The 18,005-nt window shown below is 55.6% G+C and overlaps 2 protein-coding genes across 3 annotated transcripts in view; both read left to right on the top strand.

Annotated features, from left to right (window-relative positions):
- The window catches only part of NECTIN2 (nectin cell adhesion molecule 2), a 28,500-nt gene extending 24,780 nt beyond the window's left edge, over positions 1-3,720 (top strand). Inside the window, exons 7-9 of the mRNA XM_082677610.1 lie at positions 1,695-1,758; positions 1,905-1,991; positions 2,654-3,720. Coding sequence (XP_082533736.1) covers positions 1,695-1,758; positions 1,905-1,991; positions 2,654-2,917 — 415 coding nt within the window. The 3' untranslated portion in view covers positions 2,918-3,720. The remainder of the gene's footprint in view (positions 1-1,694; positions 1,759-1,904; positions 1,992-2,653) is intronic.
- Positions 3,721-5,184: 1,464 nt separating this feature from the next.
- TOMM40 (translocase of outer mitochondrial membrane 40) lies at positions 5,185-16,523 on the top strand. 2 transcript variants are annotated; one of them, XM_082677489.1, is made up of 10 exons: positions 5,185-5,206; positions 5,363-5,642; positions 6,343-6,410; positions 6,882-6,974; positions 7,840-7,941; positions 8,574-8,679; positions 14,081-14,203; positions 14,356-14,432; positions 14,553-14,655; positions 15,885-16,523. In XM_082677489.1, exons 2-10 carry the CDS (start codon positions 5,369-5,371, stop codon positions 16,022-16,024), a joined length of 1,086 nt encoding a protein of 361 aa, XP_082533615.1. In that variant the 5' UTR covers positions 5,185-5,206; positions 5,363-5,368; the 3' UTR covers positions 16,025-16,523. The 2 variants fall into 2 exon arrangements, with proteins under 2 accessions (XP_082533615.1, XP_082533614.1); XM_082677488.1 differs by lacking the exon at positions 5,185-5,206 and adding an exon at positions 5,223-5,230.
- The last annotated feature ends 1,482 nt before the right edge of the window (positions 16,524-18,005 follow it).

The following is an 18,005-nucleotide window of genomic DNA, read 5'->3' as shown; positions in this document are numbered from 1 at the left end:
GAGCCCAGGCTCCTGCTATCTTTTTGCTCCACCTTCCCTAGTGCGTGACCTTCATTCACATTCCAAGATAGCTCCCCTCTCTTTTATTGTTGTCTATGTACATGACAACCAGACATGGCCATCCTGGCCTCAATGACCCCATTCCTTTCAGTGGGAAAGGGAAATGGAAATGGAAATAGAAGGCAGTCAGCAGCCCTGTAAGGGAACCCATCACTTCCTCTAATTTCCCATTTCCCAGGGGCCTAGTCACATGGCTGCCTCAGCTGCAAAGGAAGCTGGGAAACGTAGTCTTTATTCTCGTGGCCACGTACCCAGCCAAAATCTCTATTACTATGAGAAAAGAGGAGCCTAGATATTGGGGGAAACTAGCCCCACTTCTCTGTGTAGAACACTTATGTGACAGGCTTGATGAGATGTATGTTATGTACGTGATCTCAGTGAAGCCTCCTATCCATTCATTCATTCGTTCGTTCAATAGGTATTCAGAAAGTACCCGCTTGGGGCAAGACCCTGAAAGCTAGGAACACAATGAGACAAACACTTAAAAGATGTCCAAAAAAATAAAATAAATTTAAAAAATAAATAAAAGACGTCCGCACACAAAAACATATCATATCATGGAAACCTGATTTTCAGATGGAGCTAAGGGTACCCATTTTCTCAAAGAGGAAACAGGTTCAGAGAGCTGAAATCACTTGCTGAAATTCATCCAGCAAGACAGCATTTTGGGGGCAAAATGGTTCTGAAATAATATGACCCAGTGTGTGTGAGGGGGAACACTTGTTAAAAATGCACCTTCCTGGGCTTACACCAAACCTATTGAATCAGAACTTTTACAAGAAGGGCTTGGCATCTGTATTTATAACAAACTCCCTACGATGCACAAGAAAGTTTGTGAACCACTGTCTTAATCATCTAGTCAATGCAAACCAACAACTTGCTGTTGATCTCTTTTTCTAAGCCCATGAGACCCAGTGGTGTCTGAGATGGCCCTGGCCCTGGTCTCCCAGGGTTCACAGTCTCAAGGAGACAGACCTGTTCCCAGACAGTGGCAGTCCATCATGGCCAGGGATGGGCTAGGGAAGCTGAGGGAGCTGGGAGAGGCTAGAAGGGGCACCTGACTCAGCCTGAAAGATGAGGGAGGGCTTCCTGGAGGCAGGGACATCTGAGATGGGGATTGAAGGCATAGTAAGCCTCCATCATTATTATATATATAGGATGCTCTGGTCTGAGGGTGTGTAGAATGAGGGAATTTAACAGAGTTTGGGGGGCAGAAAAGCATTTCATTCATTTTTTTCATTCCCTCTTCTAGATATTTCCTGATATTCCTCATAGTGTGTTCTGGGAACGCCATGTTGACAACACAGATCTCATTTTTTTCCCCTCACTTTGCTCACAGTGGGGTACAGTCGTTGAATGAGATCAGAAATAATATTTCAAATACAAACTCAGTAAGTGCCCTGTGAGGGACGTATAGGTAGATATGATCATATAACAGGAGTTCCAGATCCTCCTGGAGAGTCAGGAGGGCTTCCTGGAAGAAGAGAAATTCATGGGATGAGTAGGAGTAAGCTGGGTAAGGGGAGGTGGATGATGGAAAGAGAGATCAGACAGAGGAAAGAACTGTGCAGTGGCCCTGGGGTAGAGGGCTTCTCAGGGCTTAGCCTTCACCTGACCTACCTCCTACCCCACAGCCTAGAGGGGCCTCCCTCATACAAGCCGCCGACTCCAGAGGCAAAGCTGGAGGAGCCGGACATGGTGAGCACTTCCCCTGGAGCCCAGGCTGCCCCCACATCCCCACACCACTTTTGCCACTGAGGCCAGGGCTGGGAGCGGGGACTGGTGGGGAGAGGCTGTCTGGGAGGGGGGGTGGTCCTGACCTGTCCCTCTCTCTCGCATCACAGCCCTCCCAGCTCTTCACCCTGGGGGCCTCGGAGCACAACCCGCTCAAGACCCCCTACTTTGATGCTAGTGTCTCGTGCGCTGAGCAGGTAGGAGCTCGGGAGAGGACAAGGGTGAGTTTGGGATCTGAGTTTAAGGGCCTCCTTACATAAGAGGTCAAGGACTAACGGTTACAACTCAAGTTCAGAGCTGTATCTCTAGTTAGACCTTAGAGCTCTGAGATACATTTAGGATTCAGTGGGGGAGGTCTTGGTTGTAGAAGTCCAAGGACATGGGGTGAGAGTTTAAAGTCATCCCATCAAAGAAGACTGGTTGAGTATCTCCATTTGCCAGACACTGTACCTGGAGCTGGGACAAGACAGACAGTCACTCCCCTCAGTGGCCTCCTGGAGATCAGAGGTTGAATGTTGAGTTTGAGACAAGTCAGTTTTCAAGGGGCTATTTAGAGCTTAAGTTTAGGTCAAGATTGAAGTCAAAGACTCATGGGGAAAGACTTGGGGTCAGTGATCAAAAGAAAAGGAGAGGCTCAAGATTAACAGGGTAGAGTCCATGCTCTGGGCTTTGAGTTAGGGACCAGCTGTATGATTGTCCCAGTTCAATATCAACCCAGGTGACAAGGGGTGACATAGGGTGAGGTCAGGTCTGGTTGGCATGGGGAGATGGTGGTCAGGATTTGAGGGTCAAGGAGCAGAGTGGGATTCTGTGTCATGTTCAAGAGGTGACCTTGGGTTCATTCCCTCCCGATCCCCAGGAAATGCCTCGATACCATGAGCTTCCCACCTTGGAAGAACGGTCAGGGCCCCTGCTCCTGGGGGCCACGAACCTGGGGTCCCCCATGCTGGTGCCTCCAGGGATGCCTGCTCTGGAGACGGTTTCCCTGGATCTAGAGGACGAGGAGGAGGAGGAAGACTATCTGGACAAGATCAACCCCATCTACGATTCCCTGTCCTACTCCAGCCCCTCTGAGTCCTACCAGGGCAAAGGCTTTGTCATGTCCCGGGCCATGTATGTGTAAGCCGCCATGGTCCTGGCCTCTCATCTCTCATTTTTTGATCCCTCAACTTTCTGCCAGGGATCTAGGGCCCCCTGATCTCTCGCTTGGCCACTGTCAGTTAACACACATGCATCTCATCTGTGTCTTCTATCTTGGTGGCTCCACTGTGACCTCTAATCCATGATCTCTGACTCAGAGAAATGGGCCATGACGATGGAAAACTGATAACCTTATCTTAGAAGGGGCTGGAGAAGGTAGGTTTCTTCACAACCTCTTACCCAAGGGGTCCTCAGACTGTGACCTTAGATTATACCTCTCATGTCCCACCATCTCCAGACTCCCCCCAAATCCCAAAGAAGACCCCAGACCTCTGATTGAACCTCAGGCAGTCACTCCTAACAGCTCTGCTTGGGTGGGTGTTGGGGGCATCCTGTTGCTCAGACCTGAGCCCTCCAGGTGGCAGAGCCCCACTCGCCCAGTCCCCACCCTGTCCCCAGTGGTGGGAGGGAGGGGATTTCCCCAGCCCAAAGCAGAACTTCCCCATCTCCTCCCTCCTGCAGGCAGGAGTCTCAGGGTACAGACCCTTCCCTGAGCTCCCACTACCCCAATTCCTGTGTACAGAGAATTATGCCCCAGCTCAGGGCTACATGGGGTGAGCTTCATGCAGAGTGGACCTTGCTGACCCCAGCCTTCTGAGAATTTGCTGTTAACTTTGAAGACTACTGAGTTCTCTTACTCCTGCCCAGTGGGGTTGGACCCACCCGCCTGGGTGGGGGGTGGGGAATGGATCACCTGGATCAGGGGTAGGGGATGTGATATTGTTTTGTAATACAGCATTTCCTACAAAATGAGTTTGTACTTTGACCAGGTCTCAACTCGTGTTTACTGTGGGCTGTGAACGGGATGGGGGTGGAACATAATGGGTAATGAATAGGGGGGTCCAGGGCTTGAGGGAATCAGTAGACTAGAAGTCAAGATGGGTTACAGACATTAAGAAAAGAGCCAAAGATGTGAAAAAGATAATTGAGGGGATAATGAGCAAAAATGCATAGCCAAAAACAGTGCTGGGTAATGGAAGGAGTGGGGAGGAGTCCAGGGCATTTTTATTAACGAAAAGGAATCTGCAACAGCAGTCTAATGGGTAATGGACCGAAATAAACGAAACAAAGTAGAAAGAGCAGTAATTAAGTACGAGGGGCTCGGGCGTAATGAATAAATGGCAATAAGAATAGGCCAAAGGCAAATTATGAATAATGTTGTAATAGGAGCTCAGGGCGTGATGGGTAATAGGTCTGAAAGAATGAGCCAGGGGCAGAGGGATGAATAATGGAGAAATAGGGGCCGCAGGCATGATGGGCAATGGACCCAAAACCTTATGGTCAATTAAGAATTAGCTAAAAGAATTAGGGAAATGAACGGGCATAAATGGGCTAAAGGTAGTACAGGCAACCAAGCTGAAATGAATGGAGCAGAAGGCATGCTGGGTAATGGGACAGGAATGAATGGGCCAAAGATGGAAGACGCAGTGACCGGGGCAAGGGTTGGGGGGAGAGATCCCGAAGGCATGATGGGTAACGAAAGGGGTGGGTCTACGGCAACTGTCCCGTTAAATAGGTAAGGGGCATTGTGGGTAACAAGAAGCAGGACAGCGTTCACATAACGCGTTAGAAATCTCCCGTGGCACTGTGGGAAGGGCTAGCACTTCCGGCGTTCGGTGTACGACTCCGGACTAGGGGGCCTCCCCTCTGCCGCGGTGCCTGGTGGGACGCGAGGCCTGACCTTGCTGCCTAGCAGCCTCTGCCGCGCAACCCACCTTTATCCGTGTCCCTTGACCCTGGCACATTAGCCAATGAACACAAAACGTTGATTACGTCACCAGGGTCCGACCCCTGTACATGCTGGAGCCAATCAGGATGCTTCAAGGGCAAAGGCCGACCAATTATCATGGCAACTTCGCTGAGGGGCGGAGTCGAAAGAGGGGCGCCTTCTGGAATGGGGCTGAGGCGATTCGCCAATGGGCGTTGCAAAGTGTGCAGCACAGACCAATGGCGGGCGAGCACCGGAACCCGCGGCATCTAGAGCCAATCGGTGTGGGCTCCCCGAGCCAATGGGAAGGCGGGGAGGTGTGCTTTGACCTGTCTGCGAGTGGGAACCAACAGAAAAGGACGTTCCAAAGAGGTGGGTGGGACTTTCATCCATGACTCCAATAGTAAGGCCAGACACTGAAGCTGGTGGGCGGACACCAGGGCCCGGTAAACCAATGGGCTAGGCGGGGCGGGGCGACGGTGGTGGCGGCGGCGGCGGCAGCGGGTTCGGTTGCGCGTGGCGCACGGGGTGGGAGCGGAGCACACCGGGGGGAGGCGCTGCCGCGCGTGAAAACGGGGCTCCGAGCAGAGGGGTGTTCGCTGGCGCTGGGCCTGGAGCCTGCGGGCCTTGACCTCTGCCCTCTGACCTTTCCCTTTGCAGGCGACCATGGGGAACGTGTTGGCTGCTAGCTCGCCGCCCGCAGGGCCGCCGCCGCCGCCTGCGCCTCCCCTCGTGGGACTGCCACCGCCTCCGCCCTCTCCTCCGGGCTTCACGCTGCCGCCGATCGGGGGCGGCCTGGGTGCTGGAGCTGGCGCAGGTCGAGGTTCCGAACGGACGCCGGGGACTGCGGCCGCCAGCGCTGGAGGGACCGGGGATGATAGGGCCTGCGGCTGCCTGCCCAACCCGGGCACGTTCGAGGAGTGCCACCGGAAGTGCAAGGGTGAGGGGCTAGGGGCCCGGCGGGCTTGTGATGGCCCGGATATCGGGGGAAGGAGGAGCACACTGAGGACCTTGGGAATTGGCACGGACCGTTGGAATCATTTAACAGAGCGTTAGGAGTTGACATTGGGATCGAATGGTGGCACATTGAGCTTGGGGCTTAGAACGATGGGATCAAATGGTGGAACCTCAGGATAGAATGCCAGAGCAGTAGAGAAAGCCTTAGGGACCTCAGGAGCCCCAGGAATCAGCCAACCCAGACTCTTGTGATTGGGAGGGAAACTGTGGCCCAAGGTCACAGTGTCAGCAAAGGGCCAGTGGAGGTGGGACCCAAAGCTTCTGGATTCTGGCTTGGAGTAATTGTGATAACAAAAGTGGTGGCAGCAGCTTACTGAGCACCGTCCTGGCATTCAGTATGTGTTAACTCATTAAATCCTTGCAATATTTCTACGTGGTGAGCATCTTCAACTTACAGATGATAAGTTTGACATAGATAAGGTAACTTGCCTAAGGTCACACAGGTAGTAGGTGGTGGCCCTGGAATTTGGATGCAGGCAAAGGCCTTGGTCCTGGGCCCATCCACTAGGCTATTTACTGGTTGGGATCCCTGGAGAAGGGAAAGCGGGGACGGTACGGAAGGAAGGGATAAGAAGTGTGTGTGTGTGTGTGTTGGAGTGTGACAGCACTTCTCTCTCCTTTAGAGCTGTTTCCTATTCAGATGGAAGGTGTCAAGCTCACAGTCAACAAAGGGTTGAGTAATCATTTCCAGGTGAGCCTTCCTGGTCCCATTATCCTCCAGAGGTCATCCCGACCATCCACCTGCATCTGCACGTACAACCCTTTTACTCCTCCCTAAAGGTCTGGGCTCCTTGGTACTTGGAAAGACTCAGAGACTCAGTGCCGGGCTGATCACACAATAGTGGCCAGTGGTAGGGTTTAGGGACCCAGAATCCAGAGATACACCATCCCCCCTCACCCAGCATCCAGGCAGGAATGAAGTACCAGGTGTGTAGCCCCAGCCCCAGCCCCAGCACATCCCTTCTCTGAGTCTCTAATCCAGTCAGGCCACACCTCCCAGTCTTCATCCCCTGTCCAGCCTAGAGATGCCCTGATGGGGAAGCCAGATTGGCAAGTATCTCCCATCCCAGGCAGGAGAGGAGCTGTCCTGGGAGTGGGCTCGACTGGGTTCCTTAAGGGGTGGCCCACAGACTCGTCACCACAGCCCTCCGTCTTATCCCAGGTGAACCACACAGTAGCCCTCAGCACAATCGGGGAGTCCAACTACCACTTCGGGGTCACGTACGTGGGGACAAAGCAGCTGAGTCCAACAGAGGTGAGGTTCCTTTTGCCATTCATTTACTGTATCTTCTAACAATGCAGCCAGTCAGGCGAAGAAGGCCTTGTCAGTAGGAGGCCAGGACTGCTGAGAGTGTTGGGAGGTGGAGACTGTCTCTCCAAGGTGCATCGGAACCTGGGTCATCCCTTCATCCTGACGCCCACGTCTCTGCCCAGCCCTGTGCTGGTTGAGTCTGGGGACACCAAGGTCACCAGACAGTGATGACCCAGAGTGGGCAGGGCTGAGCTGTAGGTCTTGCAGGGCTTTGAAGGCCAAGCTAGGCATTTGAACTTTCGCTAGGGGGCGCAGGAGAGCCACAGAAAGATTTAAGTGAGGGAGACGTGATCAGATGAATGCTTTGGAGGTAGATAGCATTTCTCAGGCTGTCTGCCAAGGCTAGGTTAGGGGAGTGAAGGCAAAACTGGAGACCCGGAAGGAGGCTTGGGCAGGACACAGAGTTGCGGGACTAAATTAGGTCTTTGATTATATTAGTGATTTCCATGCAATAAATTCATTTATTCAACAAACCTTCATTGTAACTCCTATTCTGTGCCCAGCCCTGTGCTGGGTGGTGCTGGGGACATAGCAGTGACTGAAACAGCCATGGGGCTCACAGCCTACTGGAGAAAGGGAGCAGCCTGTCCTCAGAGAGTAACAGTCCAGGGAGAGTGGGACTGAAATGGGGGAACCCAAAGGTTGTGTGAGCCCAGAGGGGAGCCTAACTCAGCCAAGGTGGTCTTGGAGGGCTTCCTGGAGGAGAGAACCTCATTCTGAGGCTTTCTAATCCTAGGCTTCTCACCGAGGCCCATCACGCATATACTTCTATGATGCTAGACCTCTAACCCTGCCCTCTGCCCCACAGGCCTTCCCCGTGCTGGTGGGTGACATGGACAATAGTGGCAGCCTCAATGCTCAGATCATTCACCAGCTGGGCCCCGGCCTCAGGTCCAAGATGGCCATCCAGGTGAGTGGGGGTCGAGTCGGCTGCTCCCCCAGCCACCCTGAGCACCAGGCTGCCCTTGGCATTGAATCCAAGAACCCAACGCACAGTGAGGCCAAACAGACCAAAGCATCAGAGTTTGGTGCAGAGAAAGGTTTATCGTAAGGACCAAGCGAGGGATACAGGTGGCTTGTGCTCTGAAGACCCAAACTCCCCCATAGTTTACACAGAAGAGTTTTTAAAGACAAATTCGGGGGGGGGGGGGGAGGGCTGCAGGACGTTTGACTTTGTTCTGGTTGGTTGATGGTGAGGTAACAGGGTGGAATGCCAGGAATCTTTTGCTCCACCTGAAGTTACCATCCTCCACCTGGGTGGGGGGCCTTTTATATCCCTGAGAAAGAGCTAGGATTCCGCCTTATCGAGGCACTATTGTTTGACTATTATTTGATTGCTTTTCCTTTGTTTCTGCTTTCCCTTCCTTCCCTGATTAGAAAAGGTTTGGATTTGCCCTAGGGGAAGGTCTAGGAGACTGAAGCCTTTTCTCTACAAACAAGAAATGGGGGTTGAGTATGGGGACTAAAAGGCTTTTTGTACCTGGGAGGGCCCCATGGGGTCCTCCTCGCTTTCACCCTCACACTTGCCCCTCCCCTCCACAGACCCAGCAGTCAAAGTTTGTGAACTGGCAGGTGGACGGGGAGTACCGGGGTTCCGACTTCACGGCGGCTGTCACCCTGGGGAACCCAGACGTCCTGGTGGGTTCAGGTAAGAGGCACGGGGCTTGGCGGGGGTGGGGTGGGGGGATCAAACCCCAGTCCCAGCTTTGCCAGCAAATCCATTTCTTTCGCTGGCCCTCTTCTACCATCCAAGAAACAGTCACGGGCAGGTGTGACTTCAGAACACAGAACATCAAGCCCGTAGCATTGTTGGGGAGAAAGCAGGTTCAAGTCCCAGCTCTGCCACTGGCTTAACTGCGATTGTGGGAGCTTCCATCACCCTCGTGGGCTTCAGTTTCCTCATTTGTAAAATTGGGTTGCCTCACAGGGTTGTTGAGTGGGTCATGTGTGGAGAGCTTCGAATGGGGTCAGGCATGTGATGGGTCCCAAGGAAATGAGCTGTTCTTGTTACTACTCGTGGGGCTCTGGGGTTGCTCGGGGGCAGGCAGAGTCTACGTGCAGCTGAGGGGAGGCAAGTAAGTCTGAGATGGAGTTGGAGGAGGAACATTGCTGTTTAGGTTGGCTGGGGGCAGGCACCAGCTGACTAATGTCTGGACTTCTGATCTCTTCAGTTTGCTTCCCCCTTTTTTATTTTTGTCTCTGAGTGTCTGCTTTTGATTTCTCTATATTCGTTGAGTGAGTTTATCAATCACGTACTCTATGTCTTCCGCGTCCAGAGGATACGGTGGTGAACAAAGGAAAATTAGGTCTGTCCTCTGGGAGCTTCCATTCTAGTGACATAAGTAAAGCAGATGGGTGATGGAGCTGTGTGGAAAAATTACGGCCTCGGGAGGGGTGGGCAGCATCTTGAGAGAAGGCCTCGTTACATAGGTGATAACTGAAAATGAAGACTGAAGGATGTGAGGGAAGGTGCCAAGCAAATATATGGGAAAAGAGCTTTTCAGCCGGAAGGAACAGCAAGTGCAAAGGCCCTGAGGTAGGACCCTTCACTGGAACATCAAGGAGGACTGGGGCTATAATGAATGAGGAAGGAGGGCAAGTGGTAGAAGAAGTCAGAGGCTAACAGGGCCAAGTCACTTAAGGCTTTGTAGAGCGTTGGCCTTTACTCAGATTGAGTCTGGGGCCACTGGAGAGGGATAGGATCTGACTTAGCTTCTAACAGGACCACTTGTGTTGACATGTGGAGAACAGACTACAAGGGGTTCCAGCCTGGTGGCAGCAGAGGGGGTGAGAAGTAGTCCGGGATCTGGATGTACTTTGAAGGTGGAACGATGGGATTTGCTGCTGGGTTGGGTGTGGGAGATAGAGGGAGGTCCGAGATGAGAGGTCAGCCTTTTTTGTCTTGAGCAACTAGAAGGGTGGAGGTGGTGATTCCGGATTCTTGTGTCTGCTGTTGGCTCTGTCAGGAAGAGCAGGCTCTTGGGCAGTGCGTGCTGAGCACAGGTGTGTGAAGGTGGGAAGCCAGGATACCTGTATGCCCAGCACCTGGAGCGCTGCTGGGAACAGAGTAGGCGCTCAGAAAATACTGAGCAAAGGAGTGAGCGGTGGTCACAGCAGGTCCTGTTTTTCACCTCCTGCCTTTCATCAGGTCCTAAGCATACTGTGCGTACCCGGTCCTTCATTCAGTCCCTCGAGGCACTAGGGATGGAGCAGTGAGCAAATGGTTCGTGGAATCCTCTCAACAGCCTTGTGGGGTAGCACTGCCGTCATCCCCGTCTGATTGAGGCCCAGAGAGGGCAAGTAACTTCCCAAGGAGACACAGCAAGGCTGCCTCCAGAGTCCATGCTCCTCTCTAGGGCACAGGGCCCCCTGTCCCCTCAAACACTCACCGGCATCAGCCTTTCGTGTTCCTCAACACTGGCCTCTAGGTCCCTCCTCCCTGGAGCCCAAGCCAGTGACACTCTCGTCTCTTAGTTCCTACAGGTGTCCCTTCCTCCCTTCAGGGACTGATCAAAACTTCTGGTCCCAGGTCAGTGCTGAGCGCATGAGTAACTGACCACTGACAGCTGGGCGCTCCATCCGCTCTGAGCCTCAGTTTCCTCATCCATCTCATGGGCACAATTGCAGGGAGGTCACCTTGCTGAAGGAGTCAGTGGGAGAAGCTGTCAGCCCCAAGTGCGGGGCCTGACATGCCTAGTTAGGGTTCGCTCTGGGTTGGATCTCCATGCCACCCCACGTGGGCAGGCGGATCAGGGTTCTCACAGATGAGGAGAGCAAGGCCCAGGGTGAAATCAGTCCCCCAGGATCACAGCTAGGAAGCAGAGGAGCTGGAGTTTGAATCACGGCCTAGGCCTAACTGAGGAGCCACTGGTCGTACGTGGTCCCCAGCCGTGGCCTCGGCCCCTCGTCTGGAGCCTCTGCTTCATTCTGAGCACCTAGCATGTGCCCACCTTGGGCGGGGCGTTGCTGGGACACACACACGTGCGCGCACACGTACACACACAGCCCTTCCCTGTCCTCACCGGGCTCTTAGGCCGGTGGGGGAGACATTTGCCTCTAAACAAACAATCACACGGTGACTGCATTACTGTTGGGAGAAATCCTACGCTGGGAAGGTCCAGGTTGCCGTGAGAGCTTATAACGGAGGTCCCATCTCTCCTGGAGTGACAGGGGCAGTGTCTAGACCGAGGCAGGGGAAGAGGAGGGCACCGCTCCCAGAAGAGGGCTCTGCATGGACAGAGCCCCAAGGAGCGCAGTGAGGGGAGGGTGGGAAGCCGTTCTTTTGGGCCGAGGTGAAGAACCACCTTCCCTTCGGTGCTTGCCTCCCCGCCGCAGCATCTGCCCTGGGTGCCTGCCCTTCCTGCCCGAGGTGACTTTCCGCAGGGATCCAGATGTGGCCCCAGCCCTGCAGGTTTCGGGAAACCATGCTCCTTTCCCAGGTCTGCGCTCTGCCCCTTGCCCAAGGCCTCTTCTTTGCTCACAGACCTCTGACTCACTTTCTTTCCTTCTCATGGGGTTTTGAACTCAACAGGTTCTTCATGGCCACTCCAGACATTGCAGAATGGCCCCTGGTTGAGAGCCACTGGCTTTCACAAAGCCCCTGCCTTGGGGAGCTCCCGGGGGAGCTGGGTGTGGACACAAGTGGGAGGAAAAAACAGAGCAACTTAAGGAGAGAGATGCAGGAAGGGCTGGGATGTTCAAGAAAAAGGCCTGTGTGGAGATAAGCGCTGCACAGTGAGTTGTGAAGCTCTCGGAGGAAGCCTGTTTCAAAGCTGGGGACGAGCCACGTGGGGCCTTGCACCTGTGCCCTGAGGAGCTGGGGTCTCCTTGGCACTGGGGAGCCATAGCGGGTTCTGGAGCGGGGAAGGGGGAGCAGAGCCAGGTGTGTGCTTTAACAAGATCCCTGTCTGCTGCATGCGAAGCTGCTTGGAGTGTGTGAGACTGGGGCAAGAGACCAGGGAGAGGGGTGGGGCTTGGGGAGCAGAGGGCGAGGCAGGCCCGGGAGATGGGGCGTGGGAGAGAAGTTCAGGGCCCGCGAGGCACTCAGTTCCAATCGTGGCCAGAGACTCTTGAGTTAAGTCCCCTTGTGATCTCTGGATGGTCACTTTTCCCTCTGTGGGCCTGAGGTCCCTCTTCTACTGAAGGAGTGGCTGCTCCTGGCCAGAGGTGTGCTGGTAATGGCTTAATAGCCGCCTCAAGGGGTAGGGGCCAGGAGGTGGATCTGTGTCGTCTACTCATGGGGAGAAGCCAGCTCCAGCCCGCCCTGACCACAGCCTCCCCCAGGGCACCTCCAGAGCCCTGGCCAGCAGCCCTCAGCCTTGCTCAGCCCCCGTGGTGGCAACCCTCACCCAGGTGTGCCCGAAGATATGAGCAGCCTGATCCTGTCGTCCCGTCCTGCCCTGCTCCCAGAGCCGGTCCCTAGTCTGTGCCTCTGATCTCTGTCTGGGAAGCGTCTTCCCGTCTCCGGTTCACACCTCGTGCTCCTGTCCCCGAGGTTTCGTCCCACTCCCACCCCCGGCTCTGGGCTTTCCCTGTCCCTACCTTCCCTTCTGCTCTGGTCTCCCTCATTCTGGCTGGGGGTCCAACTCTAAGCTTATGTCGCCTGTCCTCACCTGCTCTGTCTTGTCAGGTTGGGAATCTTCAGTTCCTCCACCCCTCTCCATTTCTTTTCTTTTTTTCTTTCTTTTTTTTTTAATATTTATTTGGGTGCTTTGGGTCTTCGTGGTGGTGCACGGGACCTTTCGTTGCGGCACGCAGGCTTCTCTCTAGTTGCGGCTTGTGGCGCGCGGGCTCCAGAGTGCACGGGCTTAGTTGCCCCGCAGCATGTGGGATGTTAGTTCCCTGACCAAGGATCGAACTGGCATCCTCTGCATTGGAAGGCAGATTCTTAAGCACTGGACCACCAGGGAAGTCCCCATCTGTCTGTTTCTGATTGTTTCCCTGTCTCTACAGAGATGTCTCTTGTTTTCTTTTTCTCTGTCACCACTCCTTCTGCAACCCCCAATCACTCTCTCTTCCTCCCTGGTTTTTCCTCTCCACAGAGATTACATCTGTGGCGTCTCCTCTCCTGGGCTTTCAAAGACAGACGCGAATGAGTCCTTAGGCTCAAGGAATTCAGCCCAGTGGTGGAGTCATGGGTTAACAGACACTCAGGCGGCCTCAGTCAGAGCCATCCCTCCTGCCGAGGGACAGAGGTAGCAGGGCCCGTCCTCCTGACTGCCGGGTGCTGGCTGTGTGCCAGGCACTCCCTGTGCACCGCACCTGCATCCAGCCCTCTACTTCTTCTCACAACCTCATGGGGTGTCCCGTTCACAGCAAAGCGAGGCCAGTGGCCCGCGGCTACTCTACCAGCAAGTGGTAAGGCTGGGATTTGAACCCAGGCTGTCTGGCCCCCGAGGTGTGCTCTTACCAGCCCTATCCTTCCTATTGCTCGCGGCGGCATAGTGTCTCAGAGCCTGGGCTCAGGGCTTGGGGGGGCCTGGATTCTGCCCCTGATGCATCGTGTGACCGTGTGGAAGCGACTTACCCCCTCAGCCTCTGTGGCTTTCTCTGTAAATGGAGACAAATCAACGCAGAGCAGATGAGGTCCCAGGGCGCCTGGGAGGCTGACCTCAGAGCCCTGCGAACTGCTTGAGCAAGGAGCCCGAGTTGGGGCTTCCCCGCTGGCGCAGTGGTTAAGAATCCGCCTGCCAATGCAGGGGACATGGGTTCGATCCCTGGTTCGGGAAGATCCCACATGCCGCGGAGCAACTAAGGCCGTGCACCACAACTACTGAGCCTGCGCTCTAGAGCCCGCAGGGCTTCCTGCGCTCTAGAGCCCGTGCATGGAAGCCCATGCACTGCAACGAAGAGTAGCCCCCGCTTGCTACAACTAGAGAAAGCCTGCGTGCAGCAACAAAGACCCAATGCAGCCAAAAATAAATAAATCAGTTAATTAATTAATTAATTTTAAAAAAGAGCCCGAGTGGGAGGCCTGAGGGAGCGGGAGTCCAGCTGGGCAGAAACTAACCACCGAGCCCAGAAGTAATACCTTCCCATCTCACCTGCAGGAATCCTCGTGGCCCACTACCTCCAGAGCATCACGCCGTGTCTGGCCCTGGGCGGAGAGCTGGTCTACCACCGGCGGCCTGGGGAGGAGGGCACTGTTATGTCACTAGCTGGGAAATACACATGTGAGCCTGGGGACCCTGGACTCCTGGGTCTGAGGGAGGAGGAGCCTGGGGCCCTGGACTCCTGGCTCTGAGGGAGATGGGGGAAAACCTGGGTTCCCAGATGCCGAGCCCCCTTGGTAACCTGCCCCACCCCCCACCCTGCTCTCTTACAGTGAACAACTGGTTGGCGACAGTCACGTTGGGTCAGGCGGGCATGCATGCAACATACTACCACAAAGCCAGTGACCAGGTGAGCTGGTCCAGGGACTGGCCGCGCGGCACACGTGCTGGGTGTGGGGTGCCCGGGGCTGGCATGCCTGAGAGTTCAGCCTGGGAGGCTGACCCGTGTGTGTCGCCCTGGCCCCCCCAGCTGCAGGTGGGCGTGGAGTTCGAGGCCAGCACCAGGATGCAGGACACAAGTGTCTCCTTCGGGTACCAGCTGGATCTGCCCAAGGCCAACCTCCTCTTCAAAGGTACAGGCCTCCATTTCCCTGTGTGGGAAACAGGCAAGAGGTGGCTCTGAGTGGGTATACCGGCCGGGGAGATGGTAGAGGGCAGTGTGCCGGGCCCCCAGGTTGCCCAGGAACACTAGTTGAGAGGGTGGATGGGTGCCTGGGCCCTGAGCTTTGCACCTACCACCCCCCGAGTGGCCCTCTCCCAGTCTGCGCACACGGCCCTCGCTTTTCTTTTTCTCATGAGTGGAAGGCGACTTGGAGCACAGCCGGCCGACCCCACAGTCTCACGTTAGGGAGGCTGCCCAGTCACAGCCAGATCCGGAACCTTCCCCGAGGCCGACCGACTCTAGTCTTAAGTTTCCTCTTGGGCCTCAGTGGCTCTCAGGTTTGGGGTGTGTGGAGAGAGCCCTGGAAGGGCCGCTTCAGTGGGCCTGGGTCAGGGTTTCCGAAGGCAGCCAGGAGGGCCAGGGATTGGGTTTGGGGGTTTTTATTGTTGTCGGGTTTTGTTTTTTTTTTGCTTCTGAAGCCCGCCTTCCCTGCCCACCTCTCGAGCCCTTGCTCTGCAGGCAGCCGGGGTCAGAGGCTGGGTTTGGGTTCAGTGAGTTCTCAGGCTCCACCCTGTGGGGACCGCACCTAGTACTTGCACACCTGTCAGGTCCTGGGGCACAGGCCCTGGAGGAGATTTCAGTCTTTCTCACTTTTTTTAAAAAAACTTTTATTGGAGTATAGTTGATTTACAATGTTGTGTTTCTGCTGTACAGCAAAGTCAATCAGCCATATGTATATATATCTCCACTTTTAGACTTTTTTCCCATATAGGCCATTACAGAGTATTGAGTAGAGTTAGACATTTCAGTCTTTCCTTCAGCAGATGCTCAGCACCTGCTCTGTGCCCGGCCTTGTGCCGAGGATGCTGGGGACACAGCAGTGACCAGGCCCCTTCTCCCACCTCCACCCCCCAAGCCCCGGGGCTCACAGTGGGAGGGACAGACCCATCCCCAGAGAGCAGCGACCTGGTGTGGACAGGACTGGGATGACAGGGCCCATGGGGTGGCGGAGGGCTTCCCGGAGGGAAGGGGTCACTGAGCTCAGAGCTGAAGTACTTGGAGGGCGTGAAGAGGTTTCAGGTGGCGGGGACAGCACGGTCCGTGGTCTGGCCGGTGGTATCTGAGGTGGGCCGGAGGGCAGCTCGCGGGGATGGGGCGAGAAGCCAGCGCAAGGCTCTAAGCTCGGTTGTTCACCCATAGGTTCCGTGGACAGCAACTGGATCGTGGGCGCCACGCTGGAGAAGAAGCTCCCACCCCTGCCCCTGACGCTGGCCCTCGGGGCCTTCCTGAATCACCGGAAGAACAAGTTCCAGTGCGGCTTTGGCCTCACCATCGGCTGAGCCCCTCCTGGCCCCGGCCTTCCACGCCCTTCCTCCTTCAGATCCCACCTCCCCCTCCCCCTGCCACGGAGGGGAGACCTGAGCCCCCCTCCCCCTCCCTTCCCTCCTCCTCGGGGGTCAGGGGGGCAGCGGAAAGGAGGGGACCCATCACCCCCGCAGCTGGCGGGGGGCTCCTGGAACCACAGGCACGTCAGGATTCGGAGTACCAGGGGCGGCGTGCCCGGTGGGCCTGGGGTCCAGGAAGGGATTCTGGAATCTAGGGGCGCCCGGGATTCTGAGCACCAGGGGCAGAGGCGGCCAGACAACCTCAGGGAGGTGTTGGGGTGTCCCCGTGCCCCAGAGGGCCCTAGGCCTAGCCCCCAGGGGGCAGCAAGAAGAGGCGCTTCCCCATCCCCAGTCACTCTACCCTGCCCGCTTTCCCATCCACCCTTCGGTATAAATCATGTTTATAAGTTATGGAAGAACTGGGACATTTTACAAAAAAAAAAAAAAACCTACAAAAAATATACATGGAAAAAAAAAGAAATGGCAGGCGTCTGTTTTCCTCCACGTGTCTGTGGTCCATTTGGCCTGTTCATTTGGTCTGACCTCCCACAGTGACTATCAGGGGCCAAGGGAATCGAGCGGAGTCCCTGGCCAGAGCCCAGACCAGAGAGGGGAGGGGCCTGGCCGAGGATCACACAGCCTCCCTGTGACCTTCCCTACAGGGGCATCACAGGCCTTCCCTCGCATGGTCTTGTGGTCTTGGCCTGGCCAGCATGGCTGCAGAGGACTTTGTCCCTGTGAACTGAAGCAACAGGGGTGAGGCTGTCTCTGGGTGCAGGGGTGGGGGTGGCGAGCTGGGACTCCGGGGTCTTTCCAGGTTCCCCGGGGTCTTTCCAGGTTCCCAAAGGGGCAGGGCACGAAGGGGTGTGAGGACTTTCTGATAGGAAGGTCAGAGCTTCCGAGAAGCTTCAGGAAGCATTCAAGCACCGGATGGAGAGAGTTCAGAGTCGGTCACTCCTGCTCCAGGCAGACCCACATCCTGAGCCCCCGCCAGACAGAGGAGCCGAAACCCCGCCTCTCACACTGGGGAGGGAGGCTGCCGACCTGACCCGTGATGAGCTGTCAGGGCCCAGAGACCACCCCACCGGCTCCATGCCAGCACCAGCTGAGCCCCAAACAACAGGCCTGGGCCTGGCTGGCACTGGGGCTCCCTTCCTGGGATCAGGCATCCAGCCTCCCCTGACCCCATGGCATCCAATGTTCCCACCCCTCAAAGGACCAGGAGTGAATCCCAGCTCCTCCAGTTCATCCAGTGTGGCTTTACCATCCACCTCAATCCTGAATCTTGTCTCAGTTGTCTCCCATCTGTGTAACAGCTGGCGTTCATGTCACAGAGGTGCTAAGGAGGGAGGGGACAGTAAGGGCCCACTGTGGCGCATCACAGAAGTTAACTCCAACTCAGGGCCTGCTGTTCGCGAGGAACTGCTCAGTACTTCCTACATATAGTAGCCTGTTGCTTCGCCGAACGACGGTGTTAGGTGCAACTGTTTTCCCGGTTTTGTGGACCAAGAAACTGGATGTTCAGAGAGGCTAGGTCATTTGCTCAAGGTCACACAGATGGCAACCGGCAGAGCCTGGATTCAGGCCCGGACAGTTCGGTTCCGGAGTCCACAGTCCTAACCAGGCAACACAACACGAATGCTTCAAGCCCTGCGGAAGTTACAACACGCACCGATTCCTGGAATCCACGATGCTTGTGTTGGGGAGAAATGCTGGATTTCCAAGTCATAAATGGGGAAGGGGACTCAGAGAGGCATTCACCCATGCCCCAGGTCACAGCCCAAGAGGGAGCTAGGCTTAAAACCCAGGTTTCACTCTCAAAGCCTGGGCTGTTACCAGATGCCTTACACTGTCCCCAGAACTCCCATGCCATTTCTGTCTGGGCCTCCAGCTCCTCTCTCCCCCAACCCAGAAATCCCAGACCGCAGCCCCGCTT

The sequence above is a fragment of the Grampus griseus genome, assembly GCF_964374135.1.
Source record: "Grampus griseus genome assembly, chromosome: 19".
NCBI lineage: Eukaryota > Metazoa > Chordata > Mammalia > Artiodactyla > Delphinidae > Grampus > Grampus griseus.
Note: the sequence above shows the minus strand (reverse complement) of the source record. Positions and strands in the feature narration are given on the sequence as shown.